Genomic DNA, 22897 nt, shown 5'->3' with positions numbered 1-22897 from the left:
AAGTTTGTAATTTCCACTCTAAAATGTCGGTCTTGATTTTCCCTAACGAAAAATGTATGAACTCCTTGTTTTTTTTCTCCATTTAATTATAATCAACATAATAATTCACATTATCTGTTGCTACAGGATTATTCTCATGCTGTATCAAACTGGCTCAAATTAAGATCCTACATCTGTATGTCTAAGAAATTGCAACAGAAAACCCCATAAGATCTCTATATTTGTAATCCCTTTACATCGCCTTGCTGGCATAGCCAATGTAATTAGGGAAGAACAACCCAATAGTTAGGGCAGTGGCTTTGGTAACTATAAATCATATTCTGCTTTTTAATTTGTGGATATGATGCTGACCAAATTCCATATTTAGCCCAGCTTTCCCACAAACCCATTTAGCTACATTACTCATATTTCCTGAGAAATATTGTATGTTTTTTGAAAATGTTTGAAGCAAAATGAGGGAAAACAGGAAGACTTCAATTTAATTTAGTAAAAACCCCAGCTTTCATATTCTAATGCCTTGTTCTCTCTCTCTCTCTCTCTCTCTCTCTCTCTCTCTCTCTCTCTCTCTCTCTCTCTCTCTCTCTCTCTCTCTCTCTCTCTCTCTGTCTCTCTCTGTCTCTCTCAATTCAATTTCAATTTCAATTTAAGGGCTTTATTGGCATGGGAAACGTATGTTAACATTGCCAAAGCAAGTGAAGTAGATAGTAAACAAAAGTGAAATAAACAATAAATTTACATTACATTTTTGTCATTTAGCAGACGCTCTTATCCAGAGCGACTTACAGTTAGTGCATACATTATATATTTATTTTTTCCCCCTGTGGGAAACGAACCCACAACCCTGGCGTTGCAAACGCCATGCTCTATCAACTGAGCTACATCCCTGCCGGCCATTCCCTCCCCTACCCTGGACCAATTGTGTGCCGCCCCATGGGTCTCCCGGTCGCGGCCGGCTACGACAGAGCCTGGATTCAAACCAGGATCTCTAGTGGCACAGCTAGCACTGCGATGCAGTGCCTTAGACCACTGCGCCACTCGGGAGACTGAGTAAACTTGGGAGATATTAACAGTAAATATTACACTCAGAAGTTTCAAAAGAATAAAGACATTTCAAATGTCATATTATGTATATATACAGTGTTGTAACAATGTGCAAATAGTTAAAGTACAAATGGGAAAATAAATAAACATAAATATGGGTTGTATTTACAATGGTGTTTGTTCTTCACCGGTTGCCCTTTTCTTGTGGCAACAGGTCACAAATCTTGCAGCTGTGATGGCACACTGGTTTTTCACCCAGTAGATAAGGGAGTTCAAAATTGGGTTTGTTTTCGAATTCTTTGTGGATCGCTGTAATCTGAGGGAAATATGTGTCTCTAATATGGTCATACATTTGGCAGGAGGTTAGGAAGTGCAGCTCAGTTTCCACCTCATTTTGTGGGCAGTGTGCACATAGCCTGTCTTCTCTTGAGAGCCAGGTCTGCCTACGGCGGCCTTTCTCAATAGCAAGGCTATGCTCACTGAGTCTGTACATAGTCAAAGCTTTCCTTAAGTTTGGGTCAGTCACAGTGGTCAGGTATTCTGCCACTGTGTACTCTCTGTTTAGGGCCAAATAGCATTCTAGTTTGCTCTGGGTTTTTTGTTTGTTCTTTCCAATGTGTCAAGTAATTCTCTTTTTGTTTTCTCATGATTTGGTTGGGTCTAATTGTGTTGTTGTTGTCCTGGGGCTGTGTGGGGTCTGTTTGTGTTTGTGAACAGAGCCCCAGGACCAGCTTACTTAGGGGACTCTTCTCCAAGTTCATCTCTCTGTAGGTGATGGCTTTGTTATGGAAGGTTTGGGAATCGCTTCCTTTTAAGTGGTTATAGAATTTAACGGCTCTTTTCTGGATTTCGATAATTAGCGGGTATTGGCCTAATTCTGCTCTGCTCTCTCTCTTTCTTTCTCTCCCTCTCTATCTCTTTCTAAGACATTGGGTTTGTTGTAATTAGGTCATTTTGATGTAGGACACACTCCCAGTGTAGTAGGCCTAATTGTCCTTCTGCCTCTGCTGAGGAACATTCAATGTTGTCTTTACATAACTGTGTCCCGGCAGTAGGAAAACTAAACCTTGAGTCATTTCTCAACACTTTTTTGTTTTATTCTACTTTTTTATTTAAAATAAATGCACTGTTGTTTAAGGGCTGTAAGTAAGCATTTCACTGTAATGTCTGCACCTGTTGTATTCGGCGCATGTGGCCAATCAAATTTGATTTGATTTGATGCGTTACTACGAAGGTGAAAACAAATTAGGCCCATGTGTCTCTGTCAGGGTACTACAGAGACAGGGTCAGTGTTTTCATAGGGAGTTTTACATACAGTGAAGTACTTAGAAAAAATCTTAGCTGATAAGTCTTTCTCTGTGAAGATGGGCTAACTCGTTGTGACTATTCAACAGACATTACCTCAGTGTTTGCTTCCTCAATTTCTGCAATTTCTCAATTTCATCTTTTCATATTTAAAAGCAGCTCTTAGTTTTTCCTCAATTTTGTCTCACTTCCTCATCTTGGAGTTCCGAACATGTCCTAGAAACATGAAACATGTTTTACAAACCTGGATATGATTTATGCATGTGACAATGGTTAGGCCTATCTAGCTGAGGTACAGTACCAGACCTGTCTGTGAAAAGGCCAGTGAGGATGGATGATATTCACACAGGCATGAGGAGAAGGCACTGGGCCCTAGCAACATCATATGACGGGCCACACAAACACACACACACACACACAAATACACAGTGCACACAGTGTGCTTAATCAGATAAGGCTGTAAGGACCTGCAGGCTTTCTCTAATTACAGTTCAATATAAAAAAGGTAGCAGTGGGAACTTTTCTAAGGAGACAACCACCTTCTATCGATCAGCAGACTGTTCCCGGCGCAATGGAACTAAGGGAAAAGTCCCAAAAGTGCAAACCCCTGCCCAACTGGAACTCCAGACCAGCTCAAACTATTTGAAATATTTCAAATACCATTTGAACTCAGATCTGGGTAGATGGTTTTGCTGTGAAGCCAGCTTGTTTAATGCATGCTCAGGCTGCCTGTCATTATACACCCCAGGAGGTTGTGGGAAAGACTGGGCTAAAATATGAGGCGGGCTGCTTGTACCATGTCACGTTAAATGTACTAAATGCCTTATTATTATGCAGAAGTGCTCTTTGCTATTTAGTTCATTGTAGAGTTTAAGTACCTCGGAGAACCACTCAATTTGATTCTAAATGGGCCTAGTGCAATGTAAATGTTAACTTTAGGTCTATACTGTGTGCTGCAGTAAGTGTAGGGTAAACGCTGAGGGAAATGCTGCAAGAATTATAATCATTTTGATCACTGCAACAGTGAGGAGAGAGATACAGAGTAAGAGAGTAGGGGGACATAGAGAGAGCGAGAGAGAGAGGAGCGAGAGAGAGGGAGAGAGAGAGCAAGAGAGTGGGAGTAAGATAGAGGGAGAGAGAGAGAGAGGGAGAGAGAGAGATATGTCTGCACTCAGCTGACCCCTTTTATTGATGGAGGACACCAAAGTGTAGGGTATCTCCGTTCACAGGCACTCTCACTCTAACATTGTGTGTTTATGTGTGTGTGTGAGTGTGAGAGAGAGTGTGTGTGAGAGAGAGTGTGTGTTTTATGCGTGTGCGTGTCAGTCAGTAATGATTGGGATACCCTTCCCTGAGACCTCACCTCCCCACCTTGATTCAAATCAATGAGTCAGTTCCACAGGGAGCAGTGGTACAGGTCATTACAGTAAAGAGTGGGGAAGTGCAGTCAGTGGCTTTCCAAGCTAAGAGCACGTACTTTTCCTTCAGTCAATGACCACCTGCCTTCTCCGCACCCACTTGCCTACATCCTCTTTCATTATTCAGAAATGTTTTCACAATGTCTGTAATTTGTCACTAATAGACTCTGATCCCTGTGCTTTTTCAATCGATCTCACAAACATTTTAATTGTATATTGACGCCAAGCCACTCCTGTCTTTTTTTTCAGTATAATAGCCTAGTTTGAATCCCAACTGCAGTAAGGGATGGTATTGTATTGTTTACTTTTTTGTGCTTCAAAATTAAATGTTATATGATTGAATTCCAGTCTGCGTATTCCCCTAGTTAAGTGAATCCAAACCACCTACCACCAACTACAGCGCTGTGGTCTGGGTGTGTTGTGTTACATTTGATTTCCCAGTCCCAGTGGTGTGGAGGAAATCTGATTGGACAGGAGGCTGTGTTTTCTCAGTTCTGTAACAGGAAGTGTCCTGACCAGCGGGGGGCTGAAAGTCTCACTTCCTCAGCTGCCCTCTCACTCTGCTCAGACTACCTACTGTTGACTTGTGTCTTGAATGTCATGGCACAGGCTGAAATGCCATCAGTGGCAGCACCATATCCTCTAACCACCCATTCACTCTGTATTCTCTCTTCTCTCAGACACATAGGCCTACTCTCCCTTTCGCTTTACAATTGTACCAAATGTACCCAAGGTCTACTTGATTAGATTTAGGACTCTTTTCCTGTACATTCTTTTGATGTGGATCTGGAATACTTTGTCTAATGCTGAAGGCCATGTTTAATTGTTTTTATTGAAATAGACTAAATACAGTAAACCCGTACTGAATATAATCGTCATTTAGTTCTTCTTCATAATTTATACCAGCAGATGTCATAATGACTGAAGCATTTTTGTCATACCCATGTATCCATAATACTATTTATACCCTGTTCTCTCTCTCTCTCTCTCTCTCTCTCTCTCTCTCTCTCTCTCTCTCTCTCTCTCTCTCTCTCTCTCTCTCTCTCTCTCTCTCTCTCTCTCTCTCTCTCTCTCTCTCTCTCTCTCTCTCTCTCTCTCTCTCTCTCTCTCTCTCTCTCTCTCTCTCTCCTGTCCATCATAGGCTACAGGTATAGCAGAGAGCCATGCTGAAAGGGGGCTCTCCAAAGGTGGGGCTGCCTAAGCCAGGGCTTCAGGAGAGGGCCAAGCAAGTCTCCCTCGCCCTCTCTACCACCACCTCCACCACAGCTACAGGCATCAAGACATCCAGGTCCTCCAACACCCTGGCCACAGACCTTCGCCTCAGCAGAGTGAGTTATACCAGACAGGATAGGAGAGTAACTTCACACCACTGAACACACCCTACATCTCCTTAATGAATTGTGGGAGGTTGGAACTGGGGCAGGTGGGAGGGAAATGGGGGAATATACCACCCCTTTACTTTGTCTAAGAGCATCTCTGTCCATTTGGATAATTGATCATGTTAAATTCAATTAGTCTACCTCTGCATCTCCTGCAGACACTCTGACCTCGGTGGGGTGTCACAAAGGATAGACTGACAACATATCTCATTATAGTACAGTATGAGTGCTATTACAATTTCATACTAGTAGATTGTGTAGTTTACTAGTAGTTTTCCAATTGGTAAGGTAATCTGTGGTTTCCTAATCCCTGACTGTATGTATATTGAATGTGTATTTTATAGCTGAAGAGAGCCAGTAGTGATGACACCCTGGCCAAGCCTGCCCTGGGGGCAGCAGCCACAGGCTCCCGCATGAAGAAGACTGTCACTACAGGGGCCATCTCTGACCTGGCTGATGCAAGACCTCGCAGCCTCTCAGGTAGGGGGCCAAAGATCAGTACATAGACCACACACACAAGACACACCACAATTGTTTATGGTTAAATTCTAATGTATTATTTATGCAATGTATTCATAGTAAAATAATAACTTATCGTATCGCATTTTATCTAATCTTATATACTACTACTACTACAATGTAATTCAACATGGGTACAGTGCATTCACAGAATGGCTTCCAGTTTCTCCATTACCTCATCAGAAAAGAGCCACTGGTTTTAGAGCTCACACTCCCAAGCCTTTCTCCTCTCTTCTTGTATGAGTCTATCCAGGGTCTCTTTCACTGTCACTCTGTAAAAGAGAAACCTGTGCCTCACCTCCTTGTACAAGTCGACCAGGTGGCTCTGCTTCTGCTCAGGCAGGTGCTGGCTGTGCTCAAGGATGATACGTCCAGTACTGCTCACACTCCCAGAGACCCGGGCCATTCGCCTCCACCTGTGCTATGCATGCCATTCATGGCACAGCCTGGACAAGTCACTGGATATACAGCTGTAGGATCTTAATTTGATCCCACTTTTGTTGCTGAGAATTTGGAAATGCAAACTTGTAGTGTATTCGAGGTTTAAAAAGGCTCCTAAAGTTTGTAATTTCCACTTTAAAATGTCACTTGATTTACCCTAATGAAAAATGTATCAACCACTACAATTTTTTTCCAATTAATTATAATTATAGTTCACATTTTCTGTTGCTGCAGGATTATTTTCCTGCTGTAGCAAACTGGCTCAAATTAAGATCTCTAGTCACAAATTTTTTAGAACTGGATCGATCTTAGTTAGCAAAAGCAAGTCAGACTTGTAGTCTTGGGGTTGTTGCCACCAAAACTGAGTTCTAGTCAACATTTACGGCTAACTACCAAACATTCTAAACTCAAAACATTCCACTGAAGTTGTTCTATTCAATTGTGATATAATCTTATTCAAATTTCAGTATATTCGTATGATTTAGAATCACCATGGAAATGAAATAGAATGATTTCAAATCAACACTGACTCTGAGCAACAAACATACAAAATTCAAACGTTCTATCATGCTTGGTTTGATAGATGAGGTAAAGGAGCCAATGGAATCCTGACCGTTCCATTGACCAGATTGGCGCGCATTCAACAAATCTGATCTAACAAAGTGGATATTCGTCAAATCCGTCATTACTTACAGTGAGGGAAAAAAGTATTTGATCCCCTGCTGATTTTGTACGTTTGCCCACTGACAAAGAAATGATCAGTCTATAATTTTAATGGTAGGTTTATTTGAACAGTGAGAGACAGAATAACAACAAAAAAATCCAGAAAAACGCATGTCAAAAATGTTATAAATTGATTTGCGTTTTAATGAGGGAAATAAGTATTTAACCCCCTCTCAATCAGAAAGATGTATGGCTCCCAGGTGTCTTTTATACAGGTAACGAGCTGAGATTAGGAGCACACTCTTAAAGGGAGTGCTCCTAATCTCAGTTTGTTACCTGTATAAAAGACACCTGTCCACAGAAGCAATCAATCAATCAGAGTCCAAACTCTCCACCATGGCCAAGACCCAAGAGCTCTCCAAGGATGTCAGGGACAAGATTGTAGACCTACACAAGGCTGGAATGGGCTACAAGACCATCGCCAAGCAGCTTGGTGAGAAGGTGACAACAGTTGGTGCGATTATTTGCAAATGGAAGAAACACAAAAGAACTGTCAATCTCCCTCGGCCTGGGGCTCCTTGCAAGATCTCACCTCGTGGAGTTGCAATGATCATGAGAACGGTGAGGAATCAGCCCAGAACTACACGGGAGGATCTTGTCAATGATCTCAAGGCAGCTGGGACCATAATCACCAAGAAAACAATTGGTAACACACTACGCCGTGAAGGACTGAAATCCTGCAGCGCCCGCAAGGTCCCCCTGCTCATGAAAGCACATATACATGCCCGTCTGAAGTTTGCCAATGAACATCTGAATGATTCAGAGGAGAACTGGGTGAAAGTGTTGTGGTCAGATGAGACCAAAATGGAGCTCTTTGGCATCAACTCAACTCGCCGTGTTTGAAGGAGGAGGAATGCTGCCTATGACCCCAAGAACACCATCCCCACCGTCAAACATGGAGGTGGAAACATTATGCTTTGGGGGTGTTTTTCTGCTAAGGGGACAGGACAACTTCACCGCATCAAAGGGACGATGGACGGGGCCATGTACCGTCAAATCTTGGGTGAGAACCATTGAAAATGGGTTGTGGATGGGTATTCCAGCATGACAATGACACAAAACATACGGCCAAGGCAACAAAGGAGTGGCTCAAGAAGAAGCACATTAAGGTCCTGGAGTGGCCTAGCCAGTCTCCAGACCTTAATCCCATAGAAAATATGTGGAGGGAGCTGAAGGTTCGAGTTGCCAAACGTCAGCCTCGAAACCTTAATGACTTGGAGAAGATCTGCAAAGAGGAGTGGGACAAAATCAATTTATAACATTTTTGGCATGCGTTTTTCTGGATTCTTTTGTTGTTATTCTGTCTCTCACTGTTCAAATAAACCTACCATTAAAATTATAGACTGATCATTTCTTTGTCAGTGGGCAAACATACAAAATCAGCAGGGGATCAAATACTTTTTTTGTCCGTTTTGGATATATTTGGCTGTTTTCGCTGCATAAAATATTGAAGTTTTCCTGTTTAACCTCTACGGGATCGGTGTCCCGTATACGGGACAGTTGAGCTAACGTGCACTAATGTGATTAGCATGACTGTTGTAAGTAACAGCAAACTTTCCAGGACATAGATATGTCTTATATGGGCAGAAAGCTTAAATTATTGTTAATCTAACTGCACTGTCCAATTTACAGTAGCTACAGTGATATAATACCATGCTATTGTTTGAGGAGAGTGCACAACAACAAAAAACATATCACGGCAACTGGTTTGATACATTCACCTCTGAAGGTAAATAATGTACTTACATTCAGTAATCTTGCTCTGATTTGTCATCCTGAGGGTCCCAGAGATAAAATGTAGCATAGTTTTGTTTGATAAAATCAATTTTTATATTCAAATGTAGGAACTGGGTTCTACAGTTTGAACCCTTGCTGTCTCTGGCTCCACACCCGGCCATCTAGATGTGAAAGTTAGTGTATAAGCTAATGATCCATTTTGTATGACATTCCTGGGAGTGTGTAAACCTACATTTTGTATTACCATATCATTTTTGTATATTCTCTATAGTTATGTACTTGAAAATGTATCAATTGACCAATTCGGCACATTTGGGCAAACTTGATACAAAATAGTCCAGTATTGCAATGCTTCACTGGATCAATTTGAAACTTTGCACACACACTGCTGCCATCTAGGGGCCAAAATCTAAATTGCGGCTAAACTGCAATTTTACATTGTGGCCTTTCTCTTGCATTTCAAAGATGATGGAACAAAAATGTTTTTAGAAAACGCATGTTTTTTGGTTTGTATTATCTTTTACCAGATCTAATGTGTTATATTCTCCTACATTAATTTCACATTTCCACAAACTTCAAAGTGTTTCCTTTCAAATGGTATCAAGAATATGAATATCCTTGCTTCAGGTCCTGAGCTACAAGCAGTTAGATTTGGGTATGTCATTTTAGGCGAAATTTGAAAAAAAGGGTCAGATCCTTAAGAGATTTTAAAAGAAGTGGTTGCTAAATGCCAACTCCCGTTCGTATAAGCAGGTTAACATAGCGAGTATACAGAAATCGGTGATGTTGGTAAAATCGTTTTTAACTGTAATGCAGTTGACTGGTGATGATGACATGAACATGTATTGGAGTTGACTTCCAAACAAGCATTATACTCCGATTTCTACCTCAACAGTGTGAAATACACAAATACAGTGCATTCGGAAAGTATTCAGACGCCTTGACTTTTTCCACATTTTGTTACGTTACAGCCTTTTTCTAAAATGGATTAAATAGTTATTTTCCCTCGTCAATCTACACACAATACCCCATAATGGTAAAGCAAAAACAGGTTTTTAAATGAAATATTACATTTACATAAGTATTCAGACCCTTTACTCAGTACTTTCTTGTGGGCACCTTTGGCAGCGATCACAGCCTCAAGTCTTCTTGGGTATGACGCTACAAGCTTGGCACACCTTTATTTGGGGAGTTTCTCCCATTCTTCTCGGCAAATCCTCTCAAGCTCTGTCAGGTTGGATGGGGAGCGTCGCTGCACAGCTATTTTCAGCTCTCCAGAGATGTTCAATCGGGTTCAAGTCCGGGCTCTGGCTGGGCCATTCAAGGACATTCAGAGACTTGTCCCGAAGCCACTCCTGCATTGTCTTGGCTGTGTGCTTAGGGTCGTTGTCCTGTTGGATGGTGAACCTTCGCCCCAGTCTGAGGTCCTGAGCGCTCTGGAGCAGGTTTTCATCAAGGATCTCTCTGTACTTTGCTCCGTTCATCTTTCCCTTGATCCTGACTAGTCTCCCAGTTCCTGCCGCTGAAAAACATTCCCACAGCATGATGCTGCCACCACCATGCTTCACCGTAGGGATGGTGCCAGGTTTCCTCCAGATGTGACGCTTGGCATTCAGACCAAAGAGTTCAATCTTGGTTTCATCACAACAGAGAATCTTGTTTCTCATGGTCTGAGAGTCCTTTAGGTACCTTTTGGCAAACTCCAAGCGGGCGTAATGTGTCTTTTACTGAGGAGTGACTTCCGTCTGGCCACTCTACCATAAAGGCCTGATTGGTGGAGGGCTGCAGAGATGGTTGTCCTTCTGGAAAGTTCTCCCATCTCCACAGAGGAACTCTGGAGCTCTTTCAGAGTGACCATCGGGTTCTTGGTCACCTCCCTGACCAAGGCCCTTCTCCCCCGATTGCTCAGTTTGGCCAGGCGGCCAGCTGTAGGAAGAGTCTTGGTGGTTCCAAACTTCTTCCATTTAAGAATGATTGAGGCCACTGGGTTCTTGGGGACCTTCAATGCTGAAGACATTTTTTGGTACCCTTCCCTAGATCTGTGCCTCGACACAATCCTGTCTTGTAGCTCTACGGACAATTCCTTTGACCTCATGGCTTGGTTTTTGCTCTGACATGCGCTGTCAAATGTGGGACCTTATATAGACAGGTGTCTATTGGACTCCAATCAAGTTGTAGAAACATCTCAAGGATGATCAATGGAAACAGGATGCACCTGAGCTCAATTTCGAGTCTCATAGCAAAGGGTCTGAATACTTATGTAAATAAGGTATTTCTGTTTTTTATTTGTAAAAAATTAGCAACATGTCTAAAAACCTGTTTCGCTTTGTCATTATGGGGTATTGTGTGTAGATTTATGAAAAAAAATACATATTTAATCAATTTTTGAATAAGGCTGTAACGTAACAAAATGTGGAAAAAATGAAGGGGTCTGAATACGTTCCGAATGCACTGTAAACAATAGACTAAATGTAGGCTACTTTTGCAGGGGAGCAATGAGGAGATTTGGAATCTTTCCATTACGGCCCTTTTCCTCACGAGTTTCCATGGTAATTCCTTTGTTTTGGTCGAGTTCGATTGACCTCTTTATCGCATCTATTGTTGATATTGCGCCACACTCACACACACATACATTCACAATCACACGTCCCTTTTACTTGCTCTTTTTTTTGTTAACCGTATAAAACAATATTCCACCTGAAGAATAACATTTCAGCTCTGGGTTCTTCCTACATAGAGTAACTGAATGGCCAAGTATCAATATTATTCTGATATTTCACTGCTTCCTATCAAATATTGTAGTTGGCTTCTTATATGCTGAGTCGTCTGTCTGTGTGAAATAATCACACACAGTGCGGTGATGTATCTGAAATGGTAATAGGGTTTTTCCAGTAATCAGTTCAGAATCACACTTCACTCCTTGTGATCCCTGTTACTGCAGATCTCATTTGGCAGAAAGTGTTAATACTCCTTGACTTATTCCACATTTTGTTGTGTTACAGCCTGAATTGAAAATTGATTAAATATATGTTTTTTGTCACCCATCTACACACAATACCCCATAATGACATTAGAAATGTTAGCAAATGTATTGAAAATGAAATACCGAAATGTCTAATTTACTTTGTAGAAGCACCTTTGGCAGTGATTACAGCTGTGAATCTTTCTGGACAAGTCTCTAAGAGCTTTCCACACCTGGATTGTGCAATATTTGCCCATTATTCTTTTCAAAATTCTTCAAGCTCTGTCAAATTGGTTGTTGATCATTGCTAGACAACCATTTTCAGGTATTTCCATAGATTTTCAAGTAGATTAGGGTCAAAACTGTAACTCGGCCACCCAGGAACATTCACTGTCTTCTTGGTAAGCAACTCCAATGTAGATTTGGCTTGGTGTTTTAGGTTATTTACCTACTAAAAGGTGAGTTAATCTCCCAGTGTCTGGTGGAAAGCAGACTGAACCAGGTTTTCCTCTAGGATTTTGCCTGAGCTTAGCTCCATTCCGTTAATTTTTTATCCTGAAAAACTCCCTAGTCCTTAACGATTACAAGCATACCGGGACTACCGGCCGTGGTGACTCCTTGCTGTCCCCAGTCCGCCTGGCCTTGCTGCTATTCCAGTTTAAACTGTTCTGCCTGCGGTTATGGAACCCCTACCTGTCCCAGACCTGCTGTTTTCAAACTCTTAATGATCGGCTATGAAAAGCCAACTGAGATTTATTCCTGATTATTATTTGACCATGCTTGTCACTTATGAACATTTTTGAACATCTTGGCATGGTTCTGTTATAATCTCCACCCGGCACAGCCAGAAGAGGACTGGCCACCCCTCATAGCCTGGTTCCTCTCTAGGTTTCTTCCTAGGTTTTCGCCTTTCTAGGGAGTTTTTCCTAGCCACCGTGCTTCTACACCTGCATTACTAGCTGTTTGGGGTTTTAGGCTGGGTTTCTGTACAGCACTTCGAGATATTAGCTGATGTAAGAAGGGCTATATAAAATAAAATTGATTGATTGATTGATACCCATAACATGATGCAGCCACCACTATGCTTGAAAATATGGAGAGTGGTACTCAGTAATGTGTTTTATTTGCCCCAAACATAACACTTTGTATTCAGGACAAAAGGTTAATTGCTTTGACACATTTTTTGCAGTATTACTTTACTGCCTTGTAAATTACACAACCATCCAAAGTGTAATTAATAACTTCACCATGCTCAAAGGTAATGTTAAATTTCAGCTTTTTTTGTTTTTACAATCTACCAATAGGTGCCATTCTTTGCGAGGCATTGGAAAACCTCCCTGGTCTTTGTGGTTGAATCTGTGTTTGAAATTCACTACTCGACTGAGGGACCTTACAGATAATTGTATGTGTGGGGTACAGAGATGAGGTAGTCATTCAAAAATCATGTTAAACACTATTATTGCACACAGAGTGAGTCCATGCAACTTATTATGTGACTTCTTAAGCAAATTTGTACTCCTGAACTTATTTAGGCTTGCCATAACAAAGGGGTTGAATACTTATTGACTCAAAACTTTTCAGCTTTTCATTTTTAAGTAATTTGTCAAATTCAGGCTGTAACACAACAAAATGGGGGAAAAGTCAAGGGGTGTGAATACTTTCTGAAGGCGCTGTATGGAGTTATAGGGTACAACCTCCCCTGATGGCCACTAGAGGGCCATAGATCATCACTCTGATTTGCCTAACGGCTCAAGGTCCAGAACACAAGCCGTCACTTTCCCTGAAATCACCTCTTTATTTTCCATAACTGTTCTGTGTCTCGCTGGTCTGTTGGGATGCAGGTAGTTGTCTGAGTAGTCTTATGGCTCCTAATGTTTCTGGGTCCAAACCTGACAAAGTGAGTGGAGTGGACGTTCTCGTCGTCTGCCCCTCTAACAACCCCTGATTAGCTCTCTGAACTGTGACCATTTGTTCTGACATGATACAGAAATGAGGACTTATTTTCCAATAGTAGCTATAATGGAAAGGGAAAGAATGCTCATCATTGTTTTCTTTTGAGAGATTTTTAATATGTTTATGTTTTACTGTTCAAGTGCTGTGTGTGTGTGTGTGTTGGGTTGTTGTTAGTGAGTTACACAATCAGGTGTTTAGTGTTAGGGACCGTCAGTCAGGGTGTTCAAACATGGGTGAACATGAGGCCATGGAACAAAAGAACACCCAGTGCTCAGTGTGTTTGACTGAGTTGACGGTGTTTGAACCTCAACAACAACTTCAACAAATTTACCCGGTGCTCTGTCATTGTGACAGTATAATACTGTAACTGTATCACACTTTCACCCACAGGACACCTACTGTACACCTCAATCAGAAAGATAGATCTCTCAATTACAGCAGTCATCCATTATAGGCTGCATTTTCTAAACATTTTGGCTATTTTACTTTGCTCAGACTTTTGTTCATCACACAGTTAAACCAGGCTCCGCTCCTGGAATAAATGTATGTGAATAACAAACTAAACACTTAGGCCTAACTGTTATATAAACCCTGTCTGTCTCTGTTTTGACTGAACTAAGCATAAGGTATTTGAAAGTAGAATTAAAAAGTGGAGTGTTTGATTGTTTAAAGTGCCCCAGTCTGAAGTATGTTGTTGCTGCTGCTGCTGCGTCAGAGGAGGTTCCTTCTTCATACAGTCTGATGTTGTTTAGTCTGCTGCCTGTTTGCTGTTTTTGCTTGGCTGGCTGCTCACTTCAACAGAAAACGTGTAGGTGTGTGCGTGCGTGTGCTGTGCCTAACCTCTACGTGTGGGTGTGGCAGGCCAGGCAGGGCATAACTGAATTATGGGAGCAATATTTAGTCTCACAATGTGGAGGAATGCTGTGCTATTTCATGGGTTTGGCAGCATTGTGTGTGAATACCACTGAATAGGGTGGAGCAGCCAGGAGCTGATCACACTAGGCCTACTTTCAGAGTCTTTGACTGACTGGCTGACTGCAGCTTGTGTTTTTCCCTCAGGTAAAGTTTGGTAGAACTTGTTTTTCTGCCTCGGCTCTAGCTGTCTCTACTTTACTGTATACGACAGGAAGTGTTCTGAATTCCATACATACAGGTTTGAGGCATATTTAATGATGAATTCCATAGGTCACACTTGCCTCTTTGCCTTTGATAAATTACATGTGTTAAAGTATATTAATGACTTTCCAAATACCTGGACATCAGTGGCGGTCAGTGCCGTTTAAGATGAGGGAGGACAATTTTCTTTTCATGAGCATGACCTTATTTCTATTACAGCATATTGGATGACTCTCATTCATATTCCATTCACTCAGTTCAATGTAACAGCGATAGGTTTAGGCTACTACATGATACTCAAATTTTCCCTATACCCATCATGAGGTTGCTACGACCTAGCCTATGAATGAAAGTTTACAACGTAGGTGCACACAGGTCGAGAGACAAATTTGAGGTGACAGACAGTGACACATTCAATACCGCCTTACACACTCTTGCCTGCATCTAGCTGATATAGGGTGTAATCATTAGTCCAAAAGTTGCAAACAAGAGTTTCTATTGGACAAATTCAGGTATGTTTATCCCCATTTTGTTACATTTGCTTCCATTTAAGAAGTGTTTTTCAATAGAATCGGCGGAATGCATACACCCCTGATCACGTGTAAACAGAGTTCACTCTCATAACAGCCACATTGTATTCCTTCTCTTCCCTTCGTTTGTGGACTTCAATGCACAACACATCAGCTGTATGTGACCAGGCGAAAAACCTTTCCAAGCCAAACCGCTACACACAGCCTACATCGTTGTCACCATATTAGCTAAAGTAACGTCATAGTTAGCATAGCTAATAGAACTAACGTGTTAGTAAACCCGCTACAATCATGCAGTAACGTTAGTGTACAGTCAGTAAGCAGTTACACCGGCGGGCCCCGGTGGCAATAAATTAGTAATACCAAAAGCTTACCTTGACTTGGAAGAGTTCCAGTGTTGTGTTGAAAAGTTATAGCCAGCTAGCTAACATAGCATCCGTCTGTTTGAGCAGGGTGTTTCAGTAGGCTAAACTAGATAGCTGCATTTGCTAGCTAAGTAAGTGAAACTGAAAGTGAAAAAAAATGACAATTTCTCTCTCTCTATTTCTCTCTTGCTTCTCATTCATTTTGGAATAAATTAATTTGTTCAAAACTGTTCAACTATTGTCTTTCTCTCTCTTTGAGTCAACTACTCACCACATGTTATACACTGCAGTGCTAGCTAGCTGTAGTTTATGCTTTCAGTACTAGTTAATTATCTGATCCTTTGATTGGGTGTAGAACATGTCAGTTTATGCTGCAAGAGCTCTGATAGGCTGGAGGACGTCCTCCGGAAGTTGTCATAATTACTGTGTAAGTCTATGGAAGGGGGTGAGAACCATGAGCCTCCTAGGTTTTGTATTGAAGTCAATGTACCCAGAGGAGGACAGAAGCTAGCTGTCCTCCGGCTACACCATGGTGATACCCTACACAGTGCTGTTGAGGCGACTGTTGACCTTCTTTGCAAATTAGTGTGTTTTAATCAGTTATTTGGTGACGTGATTATATTTAGTATAGTTTATCTAGAAAGTATAACTTTTTTAATGTTTTACAATTTTAATTGTTATGAAATTCACTGAGGAGGATGGTCCTCCCCTTCCTCCTCTGAGGAGCCTCCACTGCTGGACATACTGTATATGACCACGGACAGTCCAGATTTCTGCTAGTGATGTATTGTAGGTAGGCCTAACCATCAGTTTGGCTCTGTTTTAAATCAGCTGTGTCAGTAGAATAGGATGTATTTGTGAAGAATAGCTTCATCCAACAAACCTCAACAAATAGTAGGCCTACAGTTAGTATTGGACGGACATAGATTTGTGTACAGTAACCATATTGTTCATAGCATATCCCTTGTAAAATCCCTCTGTGGTAGCAGACTAGCAGTGTTTGTTTATCAAGCCCCATCCACACAGTGTTTGGGGGTTGTGTTTTGGGTAGATTGCTAATTCACATCTCTCTTTAGGGTTGTTGTATAGAGGCAAAACATTTTTTTTATTTTATTGAACAAAGGGCTTTTGGGAGCTGATTGAAAGTGTGAAACCAAGTGTTGCGCAGAATAACATTCTCAAGTTCTCACACAATGAAGCCCTAATTGGATTTGAAATGTATCAAGGGGCTTTAATGAAAGAAGTTTGTTTTCGAGGTTTCACACAACAGATACAAATTAGATTCGTATACTTTGTGTCCTGCCCGCATAATGATGTAATTAGGCAACTTCCTAAATAATTCCTTATTATTCAGCTACCAGCCCAATATTATAGTGCCAGATTTTGTTTAGATAAACACTTGATTGTAAAGCGCTCTGCATCTTAAGGAGGAGGGCACAGAGTCTGCTTTGCCTTGTTATGTGATCGCAAGCTGCTCCAATCTATTCCCTCAGGCAAAGATGTTGTAGTCCAAATAAGCTAAGCTGGCCTTTATATAAAGGTTGTTTTGCACCCTCATCTCTTTTAGATAAAAAGCAGCAGTGTGAGAGATGTTGATGTGATCTCCAGCAGGAGCCTACTGTCAAAATCATTCGGCAGAGACAGATGGGGTATTTGTTTTTACCCACAGGGATTTCATGTTTGACTTTGTACTTGCATCAACCAAACTGAATCGTTTATGTGTCCGACAGGGAAAAGACAGAGGATTTCATCTGACTAGTGCCCTAACTTCCTTAATTAGTGGGTAGAAGACATTCACTGCACTTAGCTAGCTAAGAGATAGACTAACATGGATGGATAGAGATAGAGAAAGAGATGGTCTTATGTTATTGTTACAGGCTTTGACTAGACTAAATTATGCAGAGATTGACTAGCACTGTAGTAATTGCAACAGCCTGTCTACATTGGCTACATTGTAGAGCTGGGACGATAAACTGAAAATTATAGACACCGACCATACTGATGACTTATCGCAGGCAGAGACGTGGTAGAGAAATGTGAAGTTTGAAATAAAATAAGTTTGCTAATATGGGTGATTGTTAATGGGACAATTGATGTCTACAACCATCAAAGTAGTAGTAGTAGTAGTAGTAGTAGTAGTAGTAGTAGTAGTAGTAGTAGTAGTTTAAAGGATAATAAAAAATACTGTGGTGCACATTAATGTTATAAACTTATCGCTCTATTTATTGTTATCGCATCAATTCAGGCAATGTATCACAATCTGTTTTTTTGTCCATATCCCCTAGCTTTACTACATTGGCTGCAACATGAGCTATAGCATGTCTATTATCCAGTCTAACAATCACTCAAGTGAACAACTAGAATGGACCTACCATGAGCACATGCTTAGTGTACTGCACCCAGCAGGCTGTATTGTGTTGTGTTCTATGTGTCTATGTCTTTCTGCCTCCTCCACACCAGTGAGTACCTGTTGAGACAGATTAACCTGACAGTCAGTGGACAGGTCAGACAGGTCTGCAGAAAAAATATAATTAGGCATGATCATGTGATGGAGTGTTAGCCTAGTCAACCATGCATACATACTGGGTTGACAGTTGAGACGTACATAATGGTTAAGACATAACGATGGTGGTTGAAGGAACCCAAGCAGAAGGATGGTGATGGACACACCTTGGCTGTTTCTCAATATGCATACTACCGTGCTCCACACTCTCATGCTCCGAGTGCATTCTCCGACGACGTTCTCTTGAGTATGTTCTTGTGAGGACGAGAGTGTGGAGAATGCATAAAACATTACATTTGATAAGCACTCGCACTCCCTCTACTGTATTACCTCACGCTTCACCTTCCCATTCATGGAACCGTCTTCCAGCCAGGACAATGGCAATAGAGACGAAACAAGATATACACAAAGCAAGCATTTTATTTCATAACTATCAGCTAGCTATATGTGAATCGTATTAATCTAGCTAGCCAGCTAGTTTAACAGGCAAAATGACCTAAAACTAATATTACGCAAGATAGATGTACATTCTTTGTGAGTAGCTAGCTAACAATTATTTGTGGCTAGCTAACAGTAGTAGTTAACCCTGTTGACTTATTATGGGCTTGCGATCTACGGTACGTAGGCAGGTATACATGCCAAAATGAACACAGCATGTATTTATTAACGTATCAAGATAAAATATTGTAGTCAGGCAACATATGAGATGTGAATAGGCAACATTTAATTCGGAAGTTGGAGTGTATTTTCTCTCGCTTCAGTTCAAATAATGGCATTGATTTCAATAATTTTTGCGTTGTTTTTTATGTGGTTGCGTCATATTTCTTTACATACTTTCCGTTGAAGCTTGCATCGATGCATGCTTCAAAATATGTACAAACAGAGTACACATTCGAGAAGTGCCCTCCGTGCTCCGTTTCGCATACTTTGATTTGTACTCATACTCCGACCCTCCCGTGCTCCAATTTGCGTGCTCGGAGCACGGTAGTATGCATTATGAGAAACACCCCTTGTTTTCTGAATGTCTGAGATGAGATATCAGGCAGGGAAAATGGCATGTTTGAATATAGATTTGGCTTGTGGTCTGAGTTTTTTGAATGATATTTAAACGTATGATGTTGTGATCTGATATTCTGAGTGAAATGTCTGTGTCTTATCTTGATGTATTGATGAGGATAGGCCGGGACAATCCTCAGAGTGTAGTGAAATCTGCTGTAGCTTTAGAGGATTTGTACCATGCTGTCAGTCACAATGAAAGATGGTTCTGTTCTGTTATAAGTATGTGCTGGGTGAGGTAAAATAGCTCTATTAATTTATGTCAACTTATTGTTTACTTTATCCTCTCACCACCTTGCTCTGTGGTAAGTATTTTGTACCAAAGTCAGTTTTATTGCTGGATTATGTAACTGTCAATAGGCTTCATCCTCCGGTATTTCAAGAGGCCTGTCTCAGTCATTATGTCAGTTGTCAGCATTGTGATGTTAGGCTTGTAAAATCTATTCCGCTGCTATTCAGTTTTATGAGAGGGCCTGTCACAGTGATGATAGGCAATCTGGACCTACAAGGCTTTAAGGCACGGTTTTCATTACCCTAGCATTGTTCAGACTTGTCAGACATTACACACGTTCTATACGTCAATGTCACGCCCTGGCTCTGGGGACTCTTGTATGTTGAGCCAGGGTGTTAGTTTCTTTGTGTAGTGTCTATGTTTCGTTTCCTATGTTCTGTTCTAGGTTATGTGTTTCTATGTTGGCCGGGGTGGTTCTCAATCAGAGGCAACGAGAATCAGCTGTTGCTTGTTGTCTCTGATTGGGAACCATACTTAGGCAGCCTTTTGTGCACTTATCATTTGTGGGATCTTGTTCCGTGTAGGTTTGTGTATGACCGAGGACTTCACGTTTCGTTTTGTTGTTTTGTTATTTTGTATCGTGTTGCTAAGTACACAATTAAAGAGATGTACGCATATCACGCTGCGCCTTGGTCCACTCATTATGACGATCGTGACAGAAGATCCCACCATCAAAGGACCAAGCAGCGTGTCCAGGAGCAGACAGCCTGGACTTGGGAGGAGATCTTGGACGGGCAGGGGTCCTGGACTTGGGAGGAAATCCAGGCCGGAATGGATCGCCGTCCGTGGGAGGAGACGGTGGAGGCGCGCCATAGAGAGGAGCAACGGTGCCAACCGGGTCGACATCGGACACGCAAGAGGCAACCCCAATAAAAAAAATTGGGGGGACGACGGGGCTGCTGGAGGCAGCTACGGGGCGAGTTTGGGGATTAGGAGAGGAGGCCACCGGGTTTGGGGGGCTGGAAGGGAGGTTGGCGGAGCCTAGAGGTAGAGCAGAGCCAACTCCCCGTACTCAGGCTAGGCAGCGTGAGACTGGGCAGGTTCCGAGGTATGCGGAGCTGCGTACTGTGCCGCGAGTGGTCCGGCACAGTCCGGTACGTCCTGTGCGAGCACCACGCACGTGTCGTGCTAAGGTGGGCATGCAGCCAGGACGGAGTGTGCCGGCTGAACGCTCGTGGCCTCCAGTACCCCTCCTCGGTCCCGGATATCCTGCGCCAGTGTCACGTGCTGTAGTGCCAGTACGAGTACACAGCCCTGTATGTCCAGTGCTGATGCCTCACACAGAGTGTGTAAAAATAGGCATTCAGCCAGGACGGGTTGTGTCAGCTCTTCGCTCCAGACCTCCAGTCCGTCTCCACAGCCCGGTCCGGCCTGTTCCTGCTCCCCGCACCAAGCCTGTGGTGCGTGTCGCCAGCCCGGTCCGGCCTGTTCCTGTCCCTCGCACCAAGCCTGTGGTGCGCGTCGCCAGCCCGGCCCGGCCTGTTCCTGCTCCCCGCACCAAGCCTGTGGTGCGCGTCGCCAGCCCGGTCCGGCCTGTTCCTGCCCCTCGCACCAAGCCTGTTGTGCGCGTCGCCAGCCCGGCCTGTTCCTGCCCCTCGCACCAAGCCTGTGGTGCGCGTCGCCAGCCCGGCCCGGCCTGTTCCTGCCCCTCGCACCAAGCCTGTGGTGCGCGTAGCCAGCCCGGTCCGGCCTGTTCCTGCTCCCCGCACCAAGCCTGTGGTGCGCGTCGCCAGCCCGGCCCGGCCTGTTCCTGCTCCCCGCACCAAGCCAGTGGTGCGCATCGTCAGCCCGGTCCGGCCCGTTCCTGCTCCCCGCACCAAGCCAGTGGTGCGCGTCGTCAGCCCGGTCCGGCCCATTCCTGCTCCCCGCACCAAGCCAGTGGTGCGCATCGTCAGCCCGGTCCGGCCCGTTCCTGCTCCCCGCACCAAGTCAGTGGTGCGCGTCGTCAGCCCGGTCCGGCCCATTCCTGCTCCCCGCACCAAGCCTGTGGTGCGCGTCGTCAGTCCGGCACAGCCCGTGCCTGTTTCACCGGTGCCTGGTCAGGTACCGGTCAGCTGCTCCACACCGGAGCCTAAGCAATCCGCTCCACCGATGTCCAGTTCAGCTCCAGCCAGCGGGGCCAGACCTGACCAGGGGCGCTACGGGGGGGTTGTTAGAGGGTGGTGGTCACGCCCGGAGCCGGATCCGCCTCCGAGGTGGAATGCCCACCCGGCCCCTCCCCTGTTGGGTTTATGTTGGCGCGGTCGCAGTCCGCGCCTTTGGGGGGGGGTACTGTCACGCCCTGGCTCTGGGGACTCTTGTATGTTGAGCCAGGGTGTTAGTTTCTTTGTGTAGTGTCTATGTTTCGTTTCCTATGTTCTGTTCTAGGTTATGTGTTTCTATGTTGGCCGGGGTGGTTCTCAATCAGAGGCAATGAGATCAGCTGTTGCTTGTTGTCTCTGATTGGGAACCATACTTAGGCAGCCTTTTGTGCACTTGTCATTTGTGGGATCTTGTTCCGTGTAGGTTTGTGTATGACCGAGGACTTCACGTTTCGTTTTGTTGTTTTGTTATTTTGTATCGTGTTGCTAAGTACACTATTAAAGAGATGTACGCATATCACGCTGCGCCTTGGTCCACTCATTATGACGATCGTGACAGTCAAAATCTGCTTTCATTCGTGATGTTTGATGTTGGCTTTGGTGTTTCTTCCAAATACCAGATTGAACATTTTATTGAAAGATAATGTTTCACTTGTTCTATGTAGTTTGTGTGTGAGCATATAGTAGGCTACTTTCTCAAATGCCTCAGTTTAAAGGTAAGGAATGCATCAGCACATACCTGTCCTAACCACACACACTGTTCCAACACCGTGATTCATTAGTTTGTGCCAGAACACCTTACATACCTTAAAATCACCTGACTAGTTAAGGCAGAATGTTAGGCTACATTCTTATGAGGTAGTGATAGAATCCCCATCATGTCCTTAGAGGTATGAATAAATTAACTTGATGTCGCTCTGCTTATTTAGTCAAGTGACATCCTTTTGTTGTGATCATCACACCAGTGTCATCTAGAGACCATGACTCCACCCTCTGGTGTCCCTCTCCATCTGCTCCTGAGACCCAGCCAGAGCCTGCCCAAAGTCCCACAGCACTTAAGATATTTCTGCAGAGAGAGTGAGAGAGCGCCAAGAGGGAAAGAAAGAGGGATTGAGGGGTAGAGCCACAGCCAAAAGAGAGGGAGTGAGGGGTAAGAGTCACAGCCACCGGAAACACACAGACTAGCAGTGTCATCTATCGCCTGTCCAGGGTGACTAAGAGGGTCACTAAAATCCACTATGATCAATCTGGATTTCCTCCTACTCCTAAGAGCATTCCATACTAATGGAATGATACAGTGGGTCTATAATAGAATACCTCTTTGTAATGCTTAGTCAGCGGTAGTGGTACTTTACGCTACGCCCAATATGTTTAAGTTCCATTTATTGCCATTAAGTATAAGTACATTGGAATTTCTCTGCAGTGAGAGCTCCAGGGTAAAAAGGTAGAAAGAGATTAAAAGAGGGAAAGATATTT

At 43.2% G+C, this 22897-nt stretch overlaps 1 protein-coding gene across 1 annotated transcript in view; it reads left to right on the top strand.

Moving 5' to 3' along the window:
- The window catches only part of LOC311142715 (cytospin-B-like), a gene marked incomplete at its 3' end in the record, with an annotated part of 154658 nt that overhangs the window by 5060 nt on the left and 126701 nt on the right, over positions 1-22897 (top strand). The window contains exons 2-3 of the mRNA XM_084178374.1: positions 4906-5092; positions 5488-5623. Coding sequence (XP_084034500.1) covers positions 4928-5092; positions 5488-5623 — 301 coding nt within the window. The 5' untranslated portion in view covers positions 4906-4927. The remainder of the gene's footprint in view (positions 1-4905; positions 5093-5487; positions 5624-22897) is intronic.

The sequence above is a fragment of the Coregonus lavaretus genome, assembly GCF_964263955.1.
Source record: "Coregonus lavaretus genome assembly, chromosome: 15".
Taxonomy (NCBI): domain Eukaryota; kingdom Metazoa; phylum Chordata; class Actinopteri; order Salmoniformes; family Salmonidae; genus Coregonus; species Coregonus lavaretus.
Note: the sequence above shows the minus strand (reverse complement) of the source record. Positions and strands in the feature narration are given on the sequence as shown.